Genomic DNA, 26,871 nt, shown 5'->3' on the forward strand with positions numbered 1-26,871 from the left:
ATGTGTTATATTACTTTAGGTAAAGTTGTGCAAGCAGGTATTTTAGGAGAAGAAAACATGGTATCACATTTGGGAATATATTATGTGGCACATGAATATTCAATGTAGCACTTGGCTAAAAATGGTCATGTACTTCTCATAAATAACTGCAGAGCATTTATGAACTAAATTACATAATGCTAACACTTAAGGTCAGTAAACACTTCAATTTTTTGCAAAGCACAGAAACACTACTGAGTCGGTAAAATGCATATGACTGCATTTTAACATGATGATTCAAAGTCATATAAATGGATTTATAGAACTTTTTTTTTTTTTTTTGTCGGAAGCAGTCATAGTATTACTGTTTACACAATAGTCTAACTAAGCAAAAATGCATTTTTTAAAACAGCTACCCAAATAATATATATTTACCTATCCAATTTTATAGTAAATGTTAAGGTAAGATTAAATTAACCTGAGAAAGTTGAACTGATAATAAGTTTGATTTCATTTAATCCTTTTATTACCTAGTAAGTAAAGAAAGATACATCTGATTGCCTGTAGTTTAATGATCATGGTTGCTTTATTATACTGAAATGAACTTTAAAGTTATTTTTTATTTTGTGTAATTATTAGACACTTTGCACTTAATTTAAAAGTGATAATTCTAACTCTGTAGGCCTTTTCTTACAGCTTCAATTTAAATGTTCGAATATATAGAATATTGTAAATATAGAAAATATAGAATAAACAAATTTCCTCAAATGATTGAGTGTCCTATAAAATCATTCCATCTTTATGTCAGAGCATTGTCTTTTAGATGTACTCAGCAGTCATCAGAGAGAAACACAATTTCTTTGGTGCTAGAAAGTATTAGGCTGTATGTTTTTAAGTTTAGCTGAAATTCATGGTAGAGACACAAACAAAAAGACAAGATGATTTTTAAAAGGAGTGGCCAGCAGGTTGAGGGAGGTGACTGTCCTCCTCTACTCTGCCCTTGTGAGGCCACACTTGGAGTACTGTGTTCAGGCCTGGGGCCCTCAGCACCCCTCTGGGTCCAGAGGAGGGCCACACATAATCAGAGGGCTGCAGCATCTCTCCTATGAAGAAAGGCTGAAAGAGATGGGGATCTTCAGCCTAAAGAAGAGAAGGCTCCAGGGTGATCTTACTGCAGCTTTTCAATACTCAAAGGGGGCTTGTAAATAAGATCGAGAAGGAGAGCGACTTTTTGCTCAGTCAGATAATGACAGGGCAAGGGAGAATGGTTTTAAACTAAAAGAGGAAGATTTAGATTAGATGTTAGGAGGAAATTCTTCACTCAGAGGGTGGTGAGGCACTGGAACAGGTTGCCCAGAGAGGTTGTGGATGCCCCATCCCTGGAGGCGTTCAAGACCAGGTTGGATGAGGCCCTGGGCAACCTGATGTAGTGGGTGGCATCCCTGCCCATAGCAGGGGGGTTGGAACTGGATGATCTTTAAGGTCCCTTCCAACCCAAGCCATTCTATGAATCATGAATCATTCTATGAAAAGCATAGAGTACATTTATATACCCAAAAAAAAAAAAAGACAAGATTCTGCCCTCAAATGTTATGCCCAACAGCCATCTCATGGAATCTGAGTTGTGCTCACATGCAAAAAGACGAAACTGTAAACCTTTTGACCTGTAAAGTGTATTACATGAATTCTACAATGCTTTCTTTATAGAGTCTAGGGCTGAAAGAAATGCATATAGAAGAGAATCATCACTGCTATTTCGACACTAGCATTAAATATTTCTCTTTGAGGTTTGTCTGTCCTTGACCAGTGCAAAATCCATGTTTAATCTGTGTTTATTCTACTTTTGAAATGAGCATATTCCCTTTTCTCTGATAAGGTTCTGAAGTACAACTAAGTAAGTATCAGGAAAGCTGTAAGATTTTTTGTTTTTGTTTTTGTTTGTTTGTTTCCTAATTATTTGGTTATCTTGAAAAGCAGCATACTGTTGTCCATACTGTTGCATACCTCATTTTGGGCATGCCTCAATCCTTTTTTTTTCTTTTTTTTTTTTCCTTTTTTTTCTTTTTTCTTTTTTTTCTGTTACAGAGATAACCTTCTCATTTGTTTCTCCTTCAAGGTGTACTGATGCAGATCATGTAGTTGCTAGCCTTAAAAGGATGAATAAGGTAATTTTTGCACTGTTGTGATGCCACTGGAAACTGCATTTAGTGAGTTTAGTCCTTGAGAAAGAATATATATATAGGCTCACTTTTGTGTCTTGATTTCTTCCTTGTCTTTTGCTTTACTATTGATAGAAGAGACTCTTACTGTCCTACTTGTCCTTGTTCTGGCAGCTAGCGCTCAGGTCATCCCACATGATGGAGAGTGAAATACGTACATGCTTCTGTAGGAGTTCAGTTCTTGCTTTTTCATCTGTAACAACAGGCAAAACTGAAGCAATCAGCCATTAATACCTTGTTATTAATATGGGACTGTTTAAGTTTGTTTCCTTCTCTCTGTGAACCTGAGAGCTGTCTCTTTGGCTACCAACAATTTTTGTCTGATTAAATCCAGTCTGTTCAAGGACTGGCAAGGTGATACATTATGCCAAATGTCATGGAGAAGCCTGTTGTTGCATTGGTCTTGGGAAATCTCCATATGCCATGCAGATTTACACTTAGATTAAAAAAAAAAAAAAAAAAAAAAAAAAAAGTTGGGTTGAACTGTCAAAAGGAATCAACCAGTATATTTTATGATAATGACTTGGAAAGTAGCTTTGCGTCATGTGTGGACATTTTGAAGCAGTAAGTAGTATCTAGGGCAAGAGTTATCTCCTTCCTTCACCCTTGATTTAGCACTGAGCTATGGAAGACTATCTCCTGTAGGTACAGCTGTCCTCAGCATTTCTGGTTTCCTTTGAGTTCTAGCCAGGATGCACAATGAGTCGTGAATTCAGAGTAGTGCTTAGAATTCAATAATCTGTAGATCTTGGTAGTGTGTTTAACGGGTAATTTAATGGGAAGGAAAAATAGGATTATTCATGATAGCTGTTCTAAGAAGATGTTTCAGTATGGACATATCTTTCCATGTACTTTCCTTTCTGTTTTAGTGGACAATTTCTGCTTCAGGAAATCCTGTTAGATGATTGAGGTGTTATGTGACTATATACTTTGAGTGGGTGGGAGAAAGTCACTGAATTCAATTTGTGGGGGGAAGTTCCAAATTTCCAAATTCCCATCTACCATTAGAGGGTATATTTTGTAGACGTGGATGTAAATGGTCTTGGATCAAGAAACTACGGTTATTATAATAAATAATATCTTGTTCTTTTGAGCATTTATCCTAAATTTCTCTTCGCACCTGAATACATCCAGCATATAGCTTTGTGTTTCCCAAAAGCATTATGGCTATTTGGAGCACAGCATGAAATTGTCATCAACACGAATAAGGAACAATAGCTACATAAGGCAGATGGAGTAGTTTTCCACTCTTCTAAACTGTAATGTTAAAAAGAACATCATCTATTTTAGGATCAGGAATAGGCCATCTGCCCAAATTGCCTGCCCTTTCAGCTTTACCTTACTCCCACATTACTGTCATTATTTTCATGTGAATGTCATTACATTTTTATGCTGTATTTCTCTGAAAGATACTTCATGTCATTAGCTGATTTGTTTTACAACAGGGTTTTCTTTAAGAATTCCAGGTCTTTCTTTAATATTTGTATTTTACTATTCATGTGTTTTGCTTCCAAATATGATGTTTGCTTGCTAATTTCATTATTAAGTCAGACGTCTAATATCTGTCCTTACTGGCAGTGTTGGAAATGATGTGACAGCCTGGCAACAATAGTAGCAGGAAATAAGCAAAGGACTAACAGGGATCATGAAAGGCAGAGGAGGCAGCAAGGCCAAGAAAAGGACTTTGGGCCAAAAGGGTGTAAAAATAATTGAAGCTGAGAAAAAAAAAACAACAAAAAAAAACACTTGAGCAAGTGAACAAGATAAGTAAAAAACATTTTTTAGCAGCCAGAGGAATTTTGTTTGTAGTTTTCATCTGTCTCTGAAGGGAAAAATGATTCAGTTGCTTTGAAGACTATTGATTTACAGACTTGAATGTCTTTGTGGGTTGAGCAATAGAAAGAATTAAACATTTTCCAATGGAACTTTTTAAAATCTGAAACTGTTGGTTCAATGAATATCAGTTGTTCTGCAAGAATGTCAACACTTCATATCTGCATTTCTTTTTATGTTTTTTATTAATACATGTTATGTAAATACCCGCCTTTGATCTGTTACAATAATTTGGCAAATGAGAATGGAAGGCTTTCTTCCTAAATTTCTAAAGAAATCCTTAAAACCATTTTAATGTTCCAAGTACAGTAGACATTTTTTTTTTTTTTCCTCCCCAAATAAACTGAAATACATTCCTATCTGAGTCAAGAAAACGTAATTTAGGGAACTGAATTGCCATCCCAATTGGGTGCTGGAAGTAAGAGTTTCATTTATGGTGAATAGAAATGAGCTCCACTAACTGTAAAATCACAATTCAGATAAAATTTTCTTTGTGTACATGATTGTTCTGAGTATTCATTCATTGTTCATTCATAGTTATGTAGTTATGTTACATAAACATCTAGAGGTGTTTTTTTTTTTTTTTTTTTGGTGCTCTGGGATACCATAGATCCCAGTACATACAACGTTGACAAGACCTATGAGAGATAGGAAGATAGGTGTTCTTTGGAACAGCAACTGAATGTCAGAAGGGATGCACCCAAAAGCTTTCAAGATGAAACAGCATATTTGTGTTTTGTTATACCTTTGTCCTCAATGTTATACCTAATGTCATCAATTAGGTTTAGCAGGTACAGGAGTTTACAGGTTATCTGAATGGTTGTAACCAAATACTAAATTGTTTATCTATCTGTAAAGATAGACTTTGTTATTCTTTTCTTGGCATTAATTAAATATATAAACTACTTTGTACTCAATTTTTGTGGTTGTAATTCTAGAAATGGAAATTAAACAGTTGTAGTTTATGTTTTGTTCATATTTGGTAGCTCTGACAATTGATCATAATTTCTTAAGTAGACAAGGACAAAAGCAATTCATTTTTTTTTGTTTGTTTGTTTTGTTGGGGGGAGAGGTTGGGAGGGGGAACAATTGAGGTTAATGGTTACTTGCAGTATTTCTTTTACAGTTGCATTCTTTGAAGATCAGGCTACTTCATATATATATATTTCTAAACTGAAATTGTAAAGAATTCAGTATAACTGCAGCTTTATATCTTTCTAAGAATATCATAGCTAAGCAGGTAGGCAAGTCAGTGCATGTCTGTACACTACTACTTTCACTGTAGAAATGAAATACTACTTAATGTAAACACAACAGTAAGATGAAGTGTTTCAATGTGTGTATACAGTGTAGTTAGTCTCTTTTTATAGGGTCAGTTTTCGTTATTCGTTACTACTTCTACTGTATGCTTATGCTATTTACAAATTATGTCTGTAACTTTTGTCTCAAAATACTGAATCATGGACAGAATTTAGTATGATACAATATATTGTTTTTTCACTGACCTGTAATTCAAACATGTAAGATGATTCAACTCCTTCAGAACTTCTATTGAATTTTCAGTGAATACGTCAGTTCTCAATTTGACAGCACAGTTATCATAGAATATCCTGAGTTGGAAGGGACCCATAAAGATCATCAAGTCCAACTCCTGGCACTGCACAGGTCTGCCCAAAAGTTTAGACTATGTGACTAAGTGCACAGTCCAATCTCTTCTTAAATTCAGACAGTCTTGGTGCAGTGACTACTTCACTGGGGAGCCTGTTCCAGTGTGCAACCATCCTTTCGGTGAAGAACCTCTTCCTGATGTCTAGCCTAAACTTCCCCTGCCTCAGCTTAAGACCGTTCCCATGGGTCCTGTCACTGGTGATAATGGAGAATAGGTCACCTGCCTCTCCACTCCCTCTCGCGAGGAAGTTGTAGACCACAATGAGGTCCCCCGTCAGCCTCCTCTTCTCCAGGCTGAACAGGCCAAGTGACCTCAGCCGCTCCTCATACGTCTTCCCCTCTAGGCCCTTCACCATCTTTGTCGCCCTCCTCTGGACACTCTCCAACAGTTCAATGTCCTTTTTGTACTGTGGTGCCCAGAACTGCACACAGTACTCGAGGTGAGGCCGCACCAGCACAGAGTAGAGTGGGACAATCACTTCCCTCGACTGACTAGCAATGCCGTGCTTGATGCATCCCAGGATACGGTTGGCCCTCCTGGCTGCCAGGGCACACTACTGGCTCATATTCAACTTGCTGTCAACTAAAACCCCCAGATCCCTCTCTGCAGGACTGCTCTCCAGCGTCTCGTCGCCCAGTCTGTATGTATAGCCAGGGTTGCCCCATCCCAGGTGCAGGACCCGGCACTTGCTTTTGTTAAACTTCATGTGGTTGGTGATCACCCAGCTCTCCAATCTGTCCAGATCTCTCTGCAAGGCCTTTCCACCCTCATCCGAGTCCACAACTCCTCCAAGTTTGGTGTCGTCGGCAAATTTGCTCAAAACACCTTCTAGTCCTACATCCAAATCGTTTATAAAAACATTGAAGAGGACTGGCCCTAAAATGGAGCCTTGAGGGACTCCACTAGTGACCATCCGCCAGCCAGATGTGGCCCCATTTACTACAACCCTTTGAGCCCTGCCTGTCAGGCAATTGCTCACCCATCGCATGATGTTTTTGTTTAGCTGTATGCTGGACATTTTGTCCAGTAGGATCCTATGGGAAACCGTGTCAAAAGCTTTGCTGAAGTCCAAAAAGATCACATCAGCTGGTTTCCCTTGATCGACTAGATGGGTGATCTTATCATAAAAAGAAATCAAATTTGTTAGGCAGGACCCAGCCCTCATGAACCCATGTTGGCTGGGACCAATGACTGCATTGTCCCCCAGGTACGCTTCAAAAGCTTCAAGGATCATCCTCTCCATAATTTTACCAGGCACTAACGTGAGACCGACAGGCCTGTAATTGCTAGGGTCTTCTTTCTTACCCTTCTTGAAAATTGGCACAACATTTGCCAGCTTCCAGTCTACCGGGACCTCTCATGAGTTCTCATGAGATAGGTTATGGTCATGTACTTTAACATTCCAATCATGCAGATCTCACCAGATGTCAGTAATCAGGTTTCACTCATCTTGAATTTATCTATATACATGTCTAAATGCAATTATTTTCTTTAAAATCCAACTTCTAAAACTATCATATGGATAATTTAAGTATTTTTTCATTTTATTCTCATGATCTTTGGCATCTTGGTTTCAGTTTTGGTTCTCAGTGTCTAGATTTTATGGTCACAGAATGTTTAGGCGATCTTTCTCCTTTTTTGATAATACTTCTCATTTTGTTGTTGTTGTAGCATAGTATTTATTCCCCAGGTATTTCTTTAGCTTGGAAGATTGGTTCAGGTTTTTTCAAATGGTATACAACTGTAAGCTATCCAAATTAAACATTTGGTAGGGCAACCAGCTGACCTGTGAAACCAGTTGGTTAGGGAGGTAAACCAATATTCCAGAAAAAATGTAATTTTTGTTTCCTGCCTAGCATTTTATGGCAACACCTTTCCACTGTTGCTCACAGGTATTTTAAAAAGATCATTTTCTTAATGGTATATATTGCTACCCCTCCAATTTTATTTAAGATTCTGTAAGCTGTGTTGTGATGAAGTATCATGATCTAAAGTAGACAAGACCAGTATTTTTTAACTCAGTGTATATTTCTAGTTATCTTGTTTATAACCTCTACGAAAACAGTATGCGGTTGTTAATCACATACCATGCAGATTTTCTCATCTTTAGCATAAGACAAATTGTTAGTCTTGTGTTCAATGTCTATTCTCCCTCTTCTGTTTAACTATATCCTTAAAAATGTCTTCTTCGCTTTTCATACTGATTGTACATTTTCTACTATGTAGAGTTTCTTGTCAAGAGTCTGTTTTTACTCTATTCAGTTCATTAACAGAATTATTTTTCTCCTTTAAGTTTGATGGAGTGATTCTTTCCAAATTTTTCTCCTTAATTCTTCAGGAATTGCTTATTATGTGAACTTATTTTCTAGACTATATAGGCATTTCCCTAAAATGTTTCTTCTGGCTTCATAATAACAAAGACTACTTTATAACTGTTGATCATTGCGTCTTTTCTCTGACTGGGCAACACAAGATTGAGGAAGGAATCTTTTTATTAGTGAATTTTGGAAATGGAAATTTCCTTTTAGAATGGAAATCAACATTTGTTCTGCGATCTTTTATTTATTAATTTTTTTAAGCTACTATTTGGAGTTGTTTCACATCGTTGTTGCTAGAATAGAAGTTTAAATGTACATATGTATGTTAGCATTTTGGCTGTGTTAGCTGATGGAATTGATATTTGTAAATGTTTTACCAGGTAGTAAATGCTTAATATTTCCATGAATAGAACATGGTAATTTTCAGTCTGGTAGCTGACAGAAAGACATAAGGTAACTGAATTCAAACATTGAATGTCTTATGTTTTGGGTATTGCCTAGCCAGACTTTTCAAACACTGATCTTGCCTTCTCCTTTCTTTTGTTAGTAACATGTTTCGGAGTGATTTTTGCTGTCAAATGCCAAGTTAAAATTAATCCTATTTTGAGCTACTGTTTTCTGGTATGAATAGTCAGTAAGTAGTGCTTTTAATGTGTTGGAGTCCTTAGAGAAAACTATTAAATAAGAAGGAAACACAGGTGTGTAACAATACTTTTTTCTGAAGAAATTAGTTTTCTGAAGAAATTAAATGTAGCTAGTTTCCAGTTCCTGCTTCTATTGAAGAGGGTAAACAACCCAGCTAATTAAGAAATAAATGACTTGAAACAATATTAAACTAAAATATAGGTAAATCTTCTGAAAATTCTGCAAAAGTCGTAAGTTTGTGTGATAAGTTTTGCAGTGGCTGGTCATGTAACAAAATTTCCTGAAGAATAGATAATTTGTTCTGAATTCTTCTTATTGTTCTGAATTTGTTCTAAAAGGGTGTATACTCAATACTTGCTGTCGTTTTTTTAAAACATGGTCAAGTCAAATGCCATATGTTCCCAAGTACTACCTTGAATTGCTCACTGTGCTCTAAAAAATTCAGCAAGGTTACCTGCAAAACTCAGAGCAGTCATTTAGAACCACAAGTGTTTTATATAGAATGTGTAAGTGTGAAGCAAAGTATTAATGATACGAAAATGTAAACCTGCACAAAAAGGTCACAAATTCATATTTTAAGTTTGATTTCTGCTTTCTTGTGATTTGCAAACAGAGGGGGAATTGGCATGAAGTTGAGTTAGTTTGAACGTGATTTTCGTAAAGTAACGCTCTCTTTTTTAAACTCTCTTTATCAGAATTAGAGGAGTTTCCTAGAATTTAAAAGGCCCTTGTACTTTGTTTTTCCTTTGGGCATCTTGCGCCAACTACCTACCTGCTTACCTTAGAGGAATGTAGGAAAGCTGTATACAGAAAATGAAAGTCTGAAATGTAAAGGTCTACCAGCAGAGTGCTTTGTTCTTAGTTTACTGTATTTACTTCATCATGCTGTAATGCATAACATTGAAGACTGGACTTTATAACTTAAATAGTTTAAAATAGTTTATTTTTATAGCAGTAAGTGGATGTTTGGTGACTTATACAAAATAAACACCTATCTCTGTGTTAGTAAGATATAAAATGGTAATGTCAGAATAAGACTTCTGATTAACTTTAAATGGGATACAAATGAACTGAAGTTAATAAAAAAACAGGAAAAAAAATAGGCCTTTGCCTTGTGTGGAAAACAAACAAACAAACAGAAACAAAAAACAACTTCCCTGTAAATGAAGAGATTATTAAAAAGTTTACTATACCACCATTAGGAAGTTCTTCCAGTAGTTTTGTTTGTTTGTTTTACAGGGGCTGTTTGGCTGCGAAAAAATCTGTTTAGAATTTTTTTTTTTTACATGTCTGTAAAGTAATGTAAGTTAAATATATACTAAAATATTGTGGCTGAAAAGATGATTTATAATTTCATATGTTTATGGAGTAATATATCTGCAGAAGGAACAGCTATCCATTTTTACTTATTGCTACACAATCCCATTGCTTGCCTGTAGCTTCATTGGGGATTCGTGAATGTGAAGAATGTATTTGGTCATGGAGAAATAATGAACCGTTTCAGGGATTTGTTAGGCTAGTATCTTGGAGAGTTTCTATGTAGATATTAAAGATGTTATCTTTATATGGATGGGAGGTGGCTCGCAGTAGTGCCATTCTGAGCATTGCCATGTGTTATACACATGCATAAAATAATATGAAATAGATATAATGAAATAAAGGTCTGCAGTCTGGCTAACATGTTGCTAATGGAACACAGGTACTTCACACACACACACACAAGGTGTGTATATAATAAAAGGGTTAAAAATGGTTTGTGTATATTAGAAGGATAAAACAACCATTCATTAATCAATATACATATTTTAATCTGTTTTAAGTGAGTTTTAATGGCTTCACCACCAACATGCTTTTAGCCTTTGACATATTCTTAAATATGTAAATAGAATGATTTCAAAATGTCACTACGTGCCTGTTAGAAACATGTAAATTTTCAATTTAAATTCAAAGTGTCAATAGAATACTGAAGAATTGCAGTGCTGTTGATGTATATGTTCATGAATAAATAGATGTTGGTATTATCTTGAATGCATTAGTAAGTATGTCTATTAAAAGTTTTAATCTAATTTTGCATGTGTTTCATTCTGCAGATTTTTTTGGTAAGAGTGAGAACTCTTTGAAGGAATATCACTGTTCTGGTTATTATAGTTGTATTCCTCCTCTGTACCAATTAGATAAGCAAACGTAAAAAATTCTCAAATATTTTATTGGATGAACTATATAAAATCCTGTGATCTTGTAACCTATCGTCGAGAAACTGTTGACCTTGCTCATATGGACATTTTCCTAGTATTTCTTCAAGTGGCACTTTTAAGTGAAGGTATACTTGCACAAATAAACAATATTACTCAATTTAATTATGATTAATTACAAGAGATGCATCTTTGTGGTTGTTTGGTTACCAAAGTTTTTTTTTGTTTTGTTTTGTTTTGTTTTTTCCTACTGAAAACAAAAGCTCAGCTTATTCTTTAAGAGAAAGGAAAGTGTAAAGTTGTAAAATGTCTTCTTCAAGATCATGGGAGAGGAGGATTGCAAAGGTACTTTAACAAAATGCAGTTGTATTTTTCTTTTTGAGAGATAGGTGAAAACATATGCATCTGAGCAATTAGAAATGCAATAATCCATTTCTTCTTAAAATGTTACGTATATTTTCATTTGATATCAGTATAAAGTATGGAATTATTCAAATAATTAGTTACTCAGCAGGTTAGTATGAAAATTCTATATACCAATGCATTTGGTCTATCGAGAAAAAAATTTGGTGAGATATTTAAATAAAGCAAGTATAATCTGTATTTATTCAGTGGGACAGGAAGTGTGAAATTTTCATATCAGTGCTCCCAGTTAGACTTGTATTCATGTACTGTTTTATAACACTCTGTGGAGCTGTTTTTGCATGAAAGAAATGAGATTCTTGTTTCTAAGCTCTAATAAGTGTAAGTTCTAAATGTAACGATTCTAGAGGTAGGCGTGCAAGGTATATCCACAAGGTTCTTGTTACCATGTACCATGTGCACAGTGAAGGCTGTGGTGATGGGTACCTGTTTTTCATAAACAAATCCCCTCCAGAAGCTCTGTCCATGGTGCTGAAATGTGACATGCCCTTTCAGCATCTTTATCTGATACATTTCAATGTGCCTGTGTGTGCAGCAGAGATTCATCGAGTTTATTTTTTTTTTCCTCAGCGAAGCATATAAAATCTATGAATATCCTATTGTTTGATAGTTTATAATTAACATCAGGTTGCTCTTTCTGCCTTTGACAACTTTGAAAACAACCTTTGTGATTTTGAAATCCTGGGATTTAATTATAAAAAGGACATCTTTAACATGAAAATATGTTATTCATTAGCAGTAGGTAAAATGAAATGATTTTTCCATGTTATAAACGTTTAAAGACCAATAATATTTTGAAAGTATGTAAAAAAAACACACTATAAATAAGTGGAAAAGTTAATGTCTATGCACAAGAAGTAGCTCGTCTGCTTCTACCTCCAAAAATCTTGTCAGTGATTCCACAGCCAAGTCTATAAAAAAATGTAAGTTATTATAGAGTTTTAAAAATATAAAGTTTACTAATGACTTACAAGAAATATTCATCACTTCTATTTTTACTGTGTAATTCAAGCTACCTATTCATCCAATAAATATTTAATTCCCTAAGTACAATTTACAATGATACCTTTTTTTTTTTTTTTTCCCCCTATTTGTATATATAACTATCAACTGAAATAATATAAAAATTTTGCTACCATTTCTTTGTTTGGAGTCACCATATTTTTTCATCAGCTATTTTAACAGTCAGATATCTTTTCTGTACTGGACTTAGGAGTAGTCACTTTTTTCATCCTAACAGAATTGGTTTTAGCTTGTAATCAACATTCTGATCAACAGTTTTTTGTGCACATTTGCTGCTTATGGGCCCAGTCCTACTCCCGTGAGAACTTTAACTTCAATATGAGTAGAGTCAGGTATTCAATGTTCTCTTTTCGTCTTGTTTCATTTCATTTCTACTAATAATGTTTCTGTCAGTCATTTATTGCTTGTTACACTGTGAAAGCTGGGGAGGTTTATAAGCTAGTCAGTTGTTGTTATTGCTGAACAGAAGTGTGCAGGTCCAGAAAGAAATCCTTAATATCATCTAAACTGTTCAAACTAGTTCACTCTATCGCCAGCCTAAAGTTTAGACATTACTAATAAATGAATTACCCTTTTGACTGAAGACAAAATATTGAATTTACATTTTCTGAGTCTAAAAATTGCATTTAGTTTTCAGGTTTCTGGGGAGGTATCAAAGCAATTCAAAATGTGCTTTAAGCAGTAGCTAACAGCCTGTTGCTCTATCAGTCTTATGCCTCCTTTCTGCACTTCTTCTCTCTTCCTCCTCCCACAGTAAGCAACATGTAAAATACAACATTATTACTTAACAATATGGGTAAGTACTTTGTGAAAGTGTTTATTGTGTAGTTCATTGCAGTTGTACAGCCTAAAACCAGCAAAAATAACCTATGTGCTCAGATTGGCGTTTCAACAGGAGAATATGTAAGGAAATATTTTATCAGACTTTATAATGAATTTGTTTATTGTTAGACAAGAGCTCCCAGAATATGTTTTGGAAACAAACAAGACAAAAACTGTTTTGATTTTAATCAAAAATGTATTTTCCTCATAAAAAAATTTTACATACTCACTGTGTCTACTCTACAGAATTTGTCCATTTCATTACACCATGTGTCAATCCTAGTATATCTGTTCACTGCAAAAACTCGTGGCTAGTGTGTGTAATACAGCACAGGAGGAGGTATTGCTCAGGTCCACTACTTTTATGTAATAATAATTAAAAAAAAATACAGAAAATGTGGCTACTTTCACTGTATTCCAGACTTAAAAGTCTCATGAAAGTTCTAGAAAATGAAGTTAATCGTATTTGGTTGGTAGAATACCCTTAGAAGCCATATTTAAAATTCTTCTCTTATGCTGAGGCAGTACATATTCCCATTTGTCAACAGCGGCAAAGTCCAGGCATCTGATTTCTAAATGAAATACTTTTTCTTGTTCCCTTTTTATTCAGCACAAATGCAGTCATGTGATTTTTATTTCAGAAATTGATTGATATTTATGACATATTGGTTGGTACACCTATTACAGTTGCTTTTACTTCCATTGCTGTGCTTTTTTCTTTGCCCATGTCCCAAAGACTGATTAAAGGAGGATAAAGCTCATTGAGTGAAAAGGATTGCTTCTTCAGGTAAATCTTTAGATAGCTGTGTCCGACGTCATAGTTCATCTCTCGTGAGACGCAGCTGTAGAAATATACAACAGAGATGATTCCCAGAAGAGTACCAAGGCAGACAAGGAATCCTATTATGTTGTTCTTTTCATAGCGTTTCACTGCTAAGTCCAGTCCTTTTGTGGTTACATTGACACATTGTTTCTTATTTTGTGGATAGATAGTGGGAATATCTATACAAATTTTGTATTCAGTTGATGGATTTAAATGTGTAAGGTTGTATACCTGTATATCAGATGGTACTCGAGCGCTCTGTGCAGCCTGAGAGTTTTCAGCTTTCAGAAAAGCAGTCCATCTAACGCTGGACTTCAGAATTTTAGAACTTGCTTTCCATGAAACCAAAACAGAATTAGATTTTATGTCTTTTATTTTAATGTTCAAAGGTCCATTGCTGTCCTGAGGGAAAGAGCCATCCACTTTAATCATGACTGACTTTAGGTCTGCCCCAACTAAATTTGTTGCTATGCATGTGTATAAGCCACTTTCTTTTTGTGTTACATCACTTATGTCTAATGTTCCTTCAGAGTGAATGTAGTACTTATTAGAAATAGTATTAGGCAAAAGTTTGTGTCCTGATGGCGTTATCCAGTAGATTTCAGGTTCTGGTTCTGCTGTTGCTCTGCAGTGTAAGGAAACATGGCTGCCAGTTTTCAAGTCCAGAGTAGATGGAAAGCTTTCAGGAGCTATCAGAGGGAGACAGATTTCCATCATTTCTCGGAAGTGTATCTGTCTGACGTTCTGGCCTTGGAATTCGGGAGGGTCTACACAAAACAGAGACTCTGGCTCCATGAAGCGAATATTTGTTTTATTCATGTTAATCCAGCGGATGACACAATCACATCTAATGGGATTGCTGTGTATACTGACTTCCTTCAGGTTAGGCAACGATTCAATTGTGCTGCGGTACAGGGCACTCAGCGCGTTGCTGTTGAGCATGAGTGATTCCAGCTTGGGAAGTCTGTAGAATGCATTTGGATGAATGTATGATAATCTGGGGTTGTTGGTAGCTTCTATTTTTCTTAAATCTGGCAAATTATCAACAGCAAGGCTATCTATGGAAATCAGTTCAGGCATGTTATTAATTCCTAACTCTTTTAGGTGCAGCATATTGCTAAAGTCTCCTCTTCGTATTCTGTTAATGGGATTCTTATTTAGGTCCAGAAATTTAAGATTTGTAACCTTTTGAAGAGCAATGTGGGGCACTCTAGCAAATCTATTGTCATAAAAGGAAATGCTTTCTAAGTTGTCAAGGCCAGCCAAGGCATTATCTGGTATTTCAGTGAGATTTATTCCAGCTAAAACTAGGCTGCGCAGATTGGTAAGGGCCTTGAAGTTCATATCTTCGATTCTGATTATTGGATTTTCTCCAATCATGAGAATCTCCAGATTAGGAATAGCTTCAAACCACTTACTGTTGATCATTTGCAGACCATTTGAATTGAGATGAAGTCTGAGAAGATTATTGAGGCCTATGAAAGCTCCAGGTGCAATCACAGAAAGCAGGTTATGATTAATGTAAAGCTCTTGTAAATTGTGGAGTCCAGAGAGACATTCTTCAGGGAGTTCAGTAAGTTTGTTTTCTTCAAGGTACACAGAAAGCAACTGTGGTATCTTTGTAAGATTAATGCTGGCCACTGAGGATAAATTGTTCTGAGATAAATCTAGACCAGTTAAATTCACTGGAAAGTCTACTGAGTGTTCAATTTTTGCAATATTGTTAGTCTGTAGAAGTAAAACCTGTGTGTCGGCAGGCAGTCTGGCTGGAAAATTAAAAAGGCCTAAATCATTACAGTCCACTGTTGGAGCCTCCATATACACAGACTTGGGAGTGAACCAAGGTCTGATCTCACATATACATGACTCTGGGCAGTCTGTTTTTTTTTCTACAGCTTGTACTACTGCAGTGATAACTAGGCCAAGTAGAAAATTAATTTTGAGTTGCATGTCCTTCATCTTAGCTCAAATGTTCAGAAAAGTAACAGACCCCGTAAGTATTCCACGGTTATGGTTTTGCAATTCAGTATGACCCGGTCAATTGATAAAACACACACTTGCATTTGTCAAATGCTGATTGCGAAGGACTTTCTTCCTGAGGATAAGTGATAAATTTGCAACCAACTTGTCCAGTAGTAAGAGACATTTTGTGGAAATGAAGGTCACTCTGTCCTTGATGACATAAAATTGATAAGCTTTGTGAAGATGAAGCATGTATAGATGGTCATAGGAGATTAAGCAATTCATTTATTTAGTAGTATTAACTTCAAATCCCATGATTGATTAGTGTTTGCAGGAATGACAGGATGACCTAAAATATAAGAAGAGGAAATAATTAGTATAAGAAACTATAAAGTTATAAATTAATTTAGCCATCTCTTGCTATCTAGTGTTAATTATTGCAAGTAAGAAAAGAAAATGACTGTGGTGCCTAGAGTATTGTGGTGGTATCCGGATAGCATAAATGAAGTTAATATAGTAATATATCTTCAGACTTGTAGCTTGTCATACGTCCAGTGGAGCATTGCTCTGAAGAAAGATGAAGATCCATAAAGTATAAAGCAAAATACATCAGTGAGATTTTTCTACGTATTTTATGCCCCTTTAAAATATTTTTTTCTTACAGTTATCACTAGAAGCAGACTGAGTTCTGTTGGCTTTGAAAATGTAAACACTGAGCAAAATCCTACAGAGCATGAATATTTAACTTTTGAACATAGAATTTATAAATATAAAGAACATAATTTATGTTTAATCAAAGGAAAATGGAATGGTTGGGTTAATACATATTCCTAATGATGACATTCTTAGGCAAGCCTTTGAGATATTTATACAGATATTTACAAAATTGATAATCCACTAATTTTATCATTTTCTAATTCTTTTTGTAGCTGATGTTTAGAAAGAAAACTTTTTCTCTCTCTCTCTCTCTCTCTCTCTCTCTCTAAAGCAATTAGAAAGGAATATGTATCTTATATTAAATGTCTTGTCATTTTGGCAAATTTAGTCTAATTACTGGCTTGCTTATTTTGGCTTCAATAACTTCAATTGCAGGGAATAATAAAAATAGAAAATTGTCTTTAAAGTGATAAGAATATAAGAAAAAACAGCCAACACTAGCAGTTGCTTTTTCATCTGTAGCTCTGCAAGAATCTGAAATTTGCTATTAAGTTGCAGATTGTCTTCATATCCCAATATAAAAGACTGGAGTCGTAGCATTCTGAAATGTCAAATGTGTCCTCTCTTCAGATTTTTGGTATCTACTTACTTTTCCTGAGGAAAAATATCCTACTATGAGTGTACATTGTATTCCAAGTGATATAATTCAAAAGCTTCTGTGTTTTTATATATGAAGTAATATACGTTAGCTGCTGCATTTATTTCAGAATATAGACTATACACTAACCGTTACTAGACTTTGTCTCAGAAGGCTGCTATATGATACACATTTATGCCCTTTTTCCCTTTGGCTTTTGTATTAAAATTCACAATGACATTGTTTACAAACTGTAAGACGAGATCAATGCTTCATTGACATTGATAAATAACTTCTGAGATGTTGTTGGTATCGATAGACAGAATTACAAAAGTCAAGTGTCAAGGATTTGGATTTTAGATTTCCTTTGCAGGCTCAGGAGGATTGGACATGTTGATCAAATAGGCATTTCGTATCAGCTCAGAAGAAAGGTGTTGGACAATGTTGAGTATTGAAGAACATTTGGCAAATGTTTGTGGCTTCTGTGTTATGTACATTTTAAGACATTTAATATTTTATTTTAACACGTAAGTATATCAAAAAAGTGAACAGACAATGTGTGAGGTAAACATACAGAAACATTCTGCTGTTTTGAGGATTAATAATATGTTTTTGTGGAAATGGCCCAGTTTATACTGAAATGCAAAGCTATGTCGATAGAAATAGTAAAAATATAATCTGTTCCTTTGTTCTGGGAAATGAGATGAACTTGGGGCTTGCAGAAAAATAGAGATTTGCATTGGACAGCTAATGCCTATAACTTGCTCTTAGTTTAGTCATCAGAAGGCAAGGTGATGTGCCTTTGTGGAGTACTGTCCCATTTACTAAAGGTCTCTCAGTAGAAATCATTCAATGCCAAATGCACAGATGTAATTTACTATATAGGCAGAGGAGAGGATTTGGAGGAGGGGGGGAGCACTTTTTGAGTCCTGTTCCTGATGCACTTTCTTAGGCACATGTTCCATTGACTTCTGGAATTTTAATTGGATTGTATATTACAAGTATATTTGTATGGCAAATACAAAATGTAAGCTTCTAATAATTGAAATGTCATTGGAAATCTTACCTGAGTAATATAGATATTGAGGTTCAATAAATTGCTCCTGCAGATATCTAAGGTCAGCATTTAAATTCTATTATGATGCTTAGGACTTCTGCTCAGTAGAGGTGCTGGGAAAGTATTTTCGGGGAGCATAACTATATAATTGACCTGCTTTTCTGCTCCACCCTGACATTTGCTGTTGGTCACTGTGAATGATAGGATGTAGACAGAGATGGACTTTTCATGTGTAAAGTACTAGGTACCTGAGATGCTGTACCAGGAAAAGTATGTATATTACTATGTTTTTGTGTGCATAAAACCAACATCAGTTAGTACTTCAGCTTCTATGGGATTCTTGAGCCCAAAACAAGGACATTTGTGGACATTTTCACATCATATATTAATTAGACTGGGCTTTCTGCAAAGGCGTCAAAAAGATGTGAGAGATCCAGGCTGAAATTCTTCTTTATGATTTAATCTGATGTCTTTTCTGTTTCTGGTGAATGCTTCAGCTAATAAGACACCAGCTCAAGCTCCTGTAGTGTTCTAGCATTAATCTTTCTTATTTCTCCAGTTGAAGTGCTTCTGCCACGTATAAAATATTCACTGGGGTTGAGTGCCTTGAATAACAGATTGTAGAATAATTTTCACCCTCTCCAAGCCTACAGAGTCATCATTCTGAAATACATTGTTTCACTTCAGAAAGTTTTTTTGGTTTAAATAGTGTTATATTTGTGTATTATTTTATATAAAAATGATTTGCTATTGACTTCATTCAAGGTGTGGAATAAAAGAATATTTCTAGAGCAGTATGGGCATCCATGGTGGCTTGTGGGACACTATAAAAAAAAAAAAAAAGAGAGAAGCAGTGAAAGGCACAGGAAAAACAGTGTAGGATGGTTTGGATGGCAAAACATTTGCTTTGGTCTTTTTGTTTCTAATAGTATTATTTTGTGAATCTTCAATATACAATGTTGACAAAAATGTTAAGAAAGCATGGATTACTGATGTTAAGTTTTCTGGTCCCATCTGAAGAGATCAAAACCCAAAATGAAGTTAGGCAGTATGACTTTGCTCATGTCAACTGGTTGTATTTATTGTGTGAGTCTGTGTTCCTGTGTGTATGTAATTAATTTCTAACTTTGAGATGTGTACAAACCATTTTGAACTGGGAAGTGAGCTGCAGTTTACTGTAATAAAATAAACCTCATGTAAACTGCTATCTTGCACTCAAGACTATAAATTGTAACTGAAGTTCAATTTCCTTGAAGATTGCAGCCTCACAGAGATAAATGTTTATATTGGAAAATAAGCATTTAACTTTGTGATACTTTGAACTTTGGGAACATGTTGATTCCCTTTCTTCATTAATATACTGATAACAGTAAATAAAGATTAAATTGGAATACTCTTACTAACTGTGACTTTCAGAATTTTTATTAATGCCTTCCAGTGCTTTAAAGCTAAGTGCTTTGTACCATCTGGAGCTTTATGTGAAAGTTTTGCATTTCAAATATCCAATTTTAAAGGTACCAGTAAAGAGGACAAAGAGAACCTGAAGGTCATTTGTCCTGTTCCTTGGAATAGTATTTAAGGTACCTGAGATTTACATATAGAGGCTTCCTGTGCAAAAGTAGATTTTTTTTTTTTTTCTAAACAAACAAAATAATTCAAATACTGCAGTTACGTAAGCATAATCTGTTAAATAAAAACACTATTTTTATTATAGCTCTTTTTAGTGGATTTTGATGATGATTCAATGTATTTGATGTGATGCAATTGATTCTTAAAACTTGTGCTGACTATGATGCACAACAGCCAAGCCTGTAGAGATGAGTCTCAGCAGCAAACTACCACCTGCTAGCTGAGCTGTGGGATTAGTGTTTTCACACAAGCAGCAGCAGGAGCTATGCACGGTAGTTTTAGGGTCTTTGATGTAAAAGTCTTTACTTGAGTGCACTGAAAAATTATTATTAGCAGTCTGATTGTACATGTATTTCTTCATTTGGATAAAATGTTGTGGTTTGCTTCCTATTGTCTGCAATTGAAAAGCCTAAATAGCTTCTGCATCTAAAATGTTACTATTGCTTATTAGTAGTAATAATTATTCAATATTTTATTATTGTTTTTCTGTGCTATAACTTCTATCATAAAGTATTTAAATTTTTGTTGAGAGACTCTTTAATTTCTTCTGGAAGTTCATCCCTGTTACATTCAATCCATAGTTATGGTCTTATTAAACACGGTGTGTCTCTTGCTTGTAAGGTATTACCTCTTGCTTTTAGGAAGACACGCCCTGGATTCTTTGGTAAGTGTGACTTTTTGCAACCTAATTATCTCTTGTGTAGACAATGATTGGTATGTCTTAATTAGGTTTGTTTCGTTTACTGCTACTGACAGCTGGAGCCTTGGTTTACAAGAGGGTATCGCCATTATTTGAGCTGGAAAAGACATTCAGTGAATGAATAAACTGAGCAATGTTTCTCGTCACTGGAGCAACAGACAGCTAAAAACCAAGTCAGAGTGGGCAGAAAGGAAAAGAAACACGTCAGGTTTTGGCAATCTTTCTTTTCCACTTCAGCAGTTACAGAGACAGTGATAAAAACTAAAAATGCAGCAGCTACACTGCAATGTGCCCTGCTGGCAATAAGGCAAACAGTTCACTTCACAAGGACCAATTTAGAGGTGGCAAGCATTTTGAAAACACAGCTGTTCATACAAAGCTACCTTTCAAAAACATCAACTGAAAGAGCCACTTCTCGGTTCTTGTCATTATAACCACTTTGAGCATTTCTGTGGACAGAAATCCTGGAAATGTCAACTAACCAAAAACTGGGGATGAGATTTCATTCCTCACTTGACTGTGGTTACAGCACTTAGTTTTTGTTTGTTTGTTTATTATTATTATTATTTATTATTTTTTAAAGTCAGAATCATGGAGTTATACAGAGTACATTTGAAAATTTAGTATTTTTCTGACACTTTTTGTGATGTTCTTCTTCCTTGCTTGTTGAATGATTAAAATAGAAAAGATGTTTTTTCTTGGGGCATTTTTATTACAGTACTATTGATTAAAAAAAAAAAAATGCAACAACTTATTTATTTGAAGTAGTTCAAGAATTGGTACTTTTTTTTTTTTTTTTCCCCTGCATAACTAGGATGTTTTTGTTGAAATAAGTGTGGAGTCTGTGACGGAGGAATAAATATAAGTTTAGTTTTAAAGTACAAAAAGATAATACAGTAGATTTTCATAAGAGAACCTGTCCTGAAATAAGATATTTCTGGAACTATGCTCTACTAGATGGTCTGATACAATTGCTGGAAATTATATAGGCTTTGTAAAAATGGAAGGAATTTCTGCTGGAAGGAATATGGAGTCTTGCTTTCATTCCACACTCCATAGCAAGGAGTTTCATACAGAATCCTTTTTCTCTTTACAAATTAACAAGTGCAAATTAACAGTTAACTGTAATACACTGTTGCTGTTTTCTGTTGTTATATATGGCGAAGATACAGTTTCACACTGAAACACGAATGGGTGTTTCTGAGAGTCTCAGTTTTGAGGTGTTCAACTTGGGTGGGTGACAGTATCAGATGATAGCTGGATTTTTAGAATCTTAGTCTGAAAAACTCAAAAGTGAGTATCTAAAATTCGTGGACATGTTTGAAAAATTTGACTAGGAATTACTGTTGGGATGTTGTTTTAATTACGAAAATCTACTTTACTTTCTTCTAATAGTGGATTTTTAGAACTTCAGGCTTGCTCTGTATAGCAGTAAGTGCAAGATGCAAAGGAAATGGCAAAGCTACTTGTATTTAACACTAGAAGCAATTTGCAGTGTCTGAATATTTATATATTTATTTCAGTGCATGTGTTTATTTTGTGAACTTGTTATACTTTTTTTTTTTTTTTTCATTTTTGGAATAAATTTTCCTGGGCGAAAGCCAGAAGTATAAGATGCTTATTATGTCTGTAAAACAGAACAAGTTCTCACACCATAGACGCTACAAGATAAGAATGGCATGATTTTATACGTCATTAAAAGTTCTTAGCATCCATGGGCATTATGTGCTTTGAGTCTACTTTAATGTAAAAATAAAAATAAATTCATAAAAACATTATGATCAGATAGATCCACGTGAAATTTACTCTTTCTCCTTCATTAAATGAGTCTGGTCTACTATCCTTGTGCTCTTGTTTACTCTATGTTGAAACAATTTCACAGATATCAGAGGAATTACCAACATATACAATTCATTAAGAACTTATTGTAGTTGTATCTCTTGTATCAGTTACAAATTACATTAAACAAACTTTGTGATATTATAAAGCACAAAGCCTTAAAAATAGATTAAAAATAGATATGTTGAAAGTATGTACAAGAAAGTAAAATGGAAGCCAAAGGAATATTAATATATGATATGTGAGAATTTATTACACATTTTATTTTAGAAAACCTTTTAAAAGGACTTGAATGAACAGTTGGTAAAACCTTTTAAAAAATTGATAATGGAAAAGATATTGCACTTGTTTCCTAATGGATTTTAAACTGGATTAGCATCATTGACCATGGAGTGGCAGATAACTGTGGGACCACCTGCATGTGAAGCAAGGCATTTATCAATCATAATCACAGTGCATAACAGAAATAATACATAATTTTGTTACTATTCTAAATTTGGCACCGGTTGCGACTGCAGCATTGTGCATTGGAGCCATAGTGGTGGATGAGGACCACCGTCCTGTGCGCTAACTCACTGCAGAACAAAATTGTGATCTGTATTCCATGGAGCTTACAATTCAAATACAGGAAAAGTGACGACAGATGACAGGGCAAGAAGGAAAGAGAAGTCACCATGACAATCTCAGAACATACCAGGTTTTATTTTTTTCCTTTAACCATGGCATAGTAATTTACTATCATGATCTTGGATAAATTTTCCAGGCTTTTCTTTTAAATTTTCAGTCTGTAAAACTGAAACTTTCTTTTTCATGTGCTTTTGACTTATTTTGACTTATTAAATCTGACAGTTTCACAAGTGGCATGGCAAAAAAGGATGAAAAGTTTGTGCGATGATACTGGGTAAAGGAAATCATCGTTTCATCAATTAGTTACCTTTTTTTTTTTTTTTTGGCTACTACTCCTAACATGAAATACACAAAATAATATGCAGGTATTTCTTTCTGAGTGAGCAGAGATATTAGAAAATTATATTTACATGACAAGATGATGAATTTCAATTGAAGTTGCGCACTTCTTTTCCATTTTTGTTATAATCTATCATCTCTGTTCTGATTCCTTGTATAGCATTCCAAATCCTCTTGTAATAATTTCAGTGCTTGTCAGTTAGACTACATGTAATAACTTTATAGACTTGGATTAATTATAAAATAACCCTCAAAGTAATCAGATTTCTTTACTTCTTCTTCAAAAATCAGATATTGAATGTATAATTCTGATTTTTTTCTATTTTTTTTATTGCTACAATTAATTGTTTTGATTTCTAAAATAAAGCTACATATCTATTTTCTAGTTGTCAAAGAAAATCGTAAAAAGATTGAAAATAACTTTTCAAGGTACTTAAATCTTTTGTATCCTTGTTATAGTTCCTACCCTCAGAAATGTTTCTTTGTGTAAGTGGGTTATCTGTTGTTGCCATTACCAGGCAATTATGTTAAAAAAAAAAATATTGCTGTAAGTTGGGAAAGTAATGTTAGTTTAATTTAGATTCATCCGTACATGTTCAACTCCTTTTTGACAGTTGTCATGTTAGTAGTGGCAAAGCACATTTTGGCAGTTACCTAGGCACATAGTTGGCAAGGGAACAATCACGTTCTGGATGTGGGTGAATGTACCCAGTTACCAGATGCTCCAAGCAGATGGCCAGAACTAAAGATGAGTTAGACCAGTTTTGGCTGGATTTTCTAGAAAGCTACCACACCAATTCTGGGGGCCCATAATACATATGACTAGTAAAGAATCCTAGCCAAAATCAAGCAGAGCTGTTGGCAAAGTCTGCATTTTGTATTTTTATTTTGTGGTTCTTACAATGTAAATGTTAAACATGCCTACAACATAGAAGCAGGTGTGCTCAGGTGGTTGTAATATAGGCAAAGAAAGATAGTGGCGGTATTTATCACATAATATTTTCCTTGTGAATTTATTTTGATTTTTTTTTAATTTTATCATGGGAAAAAAAGGTCACTGTAATAAAATTAGCATAATAGTAAGGAAGATAATTTTAGGAGATGTAATTTCTTTGTATAATTTTTCAATAACAAAGATTTAGGTTTGAAAGACCTGAATTAATTTAAACCGTCAATCTTTAATGGTAGACTCCAAATGTTTAGTGTTTTCACCTTTCAGTTGTTGCTATATTTATAATTTGTTTTGAGATATCATCATGTCAAGGTAAATGCCCCTACACCTAAAAAAATAAACACCTAACAACAAACCCAACCAACCAACCAACCAACCAAACACAGTGCACACTGGATGGGATTTTAAATGACAATAATCTAAAGATATAAAAGGGCCTAGTGAATACAATTGTATCAGGAGCATCCTGATACAGTCTCAGCCTGTATTTGATGTATACTGCATGGAATGTGGTTTAAGATCCACGAAGGGAAAAAAAAATATTGTCATTGGAATTAGTGGAAAATCCTGAGTAAAATATATACATATATGTTTGAAGAGCCAGTAGTGGGTGTGATAATCTTTTCTATATTTTGAATCTTCCCAGCAATTTAGTCCAAATTGCTTTAACTTTATAATTATGAATATATGGGGTGATTACTTTTATCCTGAGCCACCTGTGGAATCAGATTCACAATGTATTGTTCAACAGAAGTGGATATATATATATATATATATATATATTTAAATATTCTTCAGGCAGTGTAGAGATTTGGACTGATGAAAAAAACAATTTTTCAGGATGCAAAAACTGACAAGGTGTAAAACAGAATATTCTTTGTAAGGATTAGGACATAATCCTTGCAATCCTATTTTCTGCTGTGTTTTATATCCATTGGAGTGATTTATGCATACTCATAAATTACCTCACAGAGATACTCATTTCTGATTGCAGAAAGTATTTTGATTTGTGTTTAGTTTTAATTACAGTTTTTGCTTGGTTGAGCATCTCATTGCTAATATTTCATGTAAAGTTTTTTTTTTTTACATGATTTAAAAAACTGATATTATTTTCAGACCTGAAATTATTGCTTTTTTGTATTTATGACCCATTCGTCAGCTCTAATCCACACTATAAGATTATCATGGTTCATTTCATATTTCCCCAGAAATGAATACATTTAAATGCAGATCTTATTTTCTTCTTATGATTTGTTTTTCAAAATAGGACCAGAAGAAAAAGGATAAATACAAGATAAATAAATAGAAGCATTTAAGCTAAGTACAGTGTCCCTTCTTGTACGTATAGCACTACAGCTCAATAATCATATACTAATAATCATATACTATAATCATATACTAAATGTATCTTCTTTCAATTTTTTTCTTCCTTTCATGTTGTTAAGATAATTTATGTCCAAGTTTGCAAACTTATTGATTCCATTGTACCTCTCCAGCATGTGTAGACTCAGAGGCACCCTTCCCATCTCATTTTTCCCCAGTATATAGTCCTTCTATTTTTTCCCATTATTTTAAAGGATTTTTTTTTATACCTGAGTTTTTTAAAGGCATCCATGTAATCTGCAATATTTAAAACCACACATGTTGCTGTGTTTCAGAGAAGAAAAGTACACATATACCATGGAAAAACTTAAAGCAAAGAACACGTTATCAACTCTCTATGACATTTGGAAGGGTTGATTTCTCTCTTACTTGGTCCTTCCCTGGCCGTTGAAACCAGGCAGAGAGTATCTCAAAAGTTAATCCACTATCTCAAAAGAAGAGGTGCAGGTGGCAAGGTGATACTCTAAAATTGTAATGTAAGTCTGCTTTCTTGCAGTAGTGTGTAATAATAGGTAATGCAGGTATTTGTGAAGGCCAATAACAGACCTACTTGCTTGCATTACCTGATGCAGTACAAAGGCCAATACCAATAAATGTGCATTGGGGATTAAGTTGTTTAACCATAGCTTAAACTGATAAACAAGAATAATTTAGCTTTGCTGTGTGGCTTTTTCTGCCAGTTCTTATAAATGTGAACTGAATATGCAGTATAAGTTCTCTTGCAGGATAATTATCCTTCCTTCAGGCAACAGGTGTCACCTTATTTAGTATTATAATGATGGAAGATATAAACCACCTGTCTTTCTCCTTGCAAATGACTCTATGTCCTCTGTTAATGAGCATGGAAATGTCACCTTAAATTGCTTTAATATTCTCAATCCTAAGAAAACAAAGCATGGAAATAATTTGAAGTTCAAAATCCACACCAGTTGTTAAGTTTGCCTTAGTATGCTTTAAATTGTCCTTACTATGATATCCTATTTTTATGTGGGCAGTGCTGATTTTGAAAGTAAGTCTAGATTTGACTTCTATAATTTGGAACATAGAGTACAGAGCAGTGTGAGCATTCTAACTTCTTTATTTTCAGACCCTATCTCTGGCTCAATTTTCATTACTGGTTATCAAGAATAATTGTCATGTATT

At 34.6% G+C, this 26,871-nt stretch overlaps 2 protein-coding genes across 5 annotated transcripts in view; one reads left to right on the forward strand and one right to left on the reverse strand.

The window, feature by feature from the left end:
• IMMP2L (inner mitochondrial membrane peptidase subunit 2) overlaps positions 1-26,871 on the forward strand; it is a 467,825-nt gene that overhangs the window by 186,758 nt on the left and 254,196 nt on the right. The window lies entirely within an intron of this gene.
• Positions 13,238-26,871, reverse strand: part of LRRN3 (leucine rich repeat neuronal 3) — a 33,317-nt gene continuing 19,683 nt past the window's right edge. For both annotated transcript variants that reach the window (XM_035544186.2, XM_035544187.2), the window contains exon 2: positions 13,238-16,257. In XM_035544186.2, coding sequence (XP_035400079.1) covers positions 13,779-15,905 — 2,127 coding nt within the window. In that variant the 5' untranslated portion in view covers positions 15,906-16,257 and the 3' untranslated portion in view covers positions 13,238-13,778. The remainder of the gene's footprint in view (positions 16,258-26,871) is intronic.

This window comes from Cygnus atratus, chromosome 1 (assembly GCF_013377495.2).
Source record: "Cygnus atratus isolate AKBS03 ecotype Queensland, Australia chromosome 1, CAtr_DNAZoo_HiC_assembly, whole genome shotgun sequence".
NCBI classification, from domain to species: domain Eukaryota; kingdom Metazoa; phylum Chordata; class Aves; order Anseriformes; family Anatidae; genus Cygnus; species Cygnus atratus.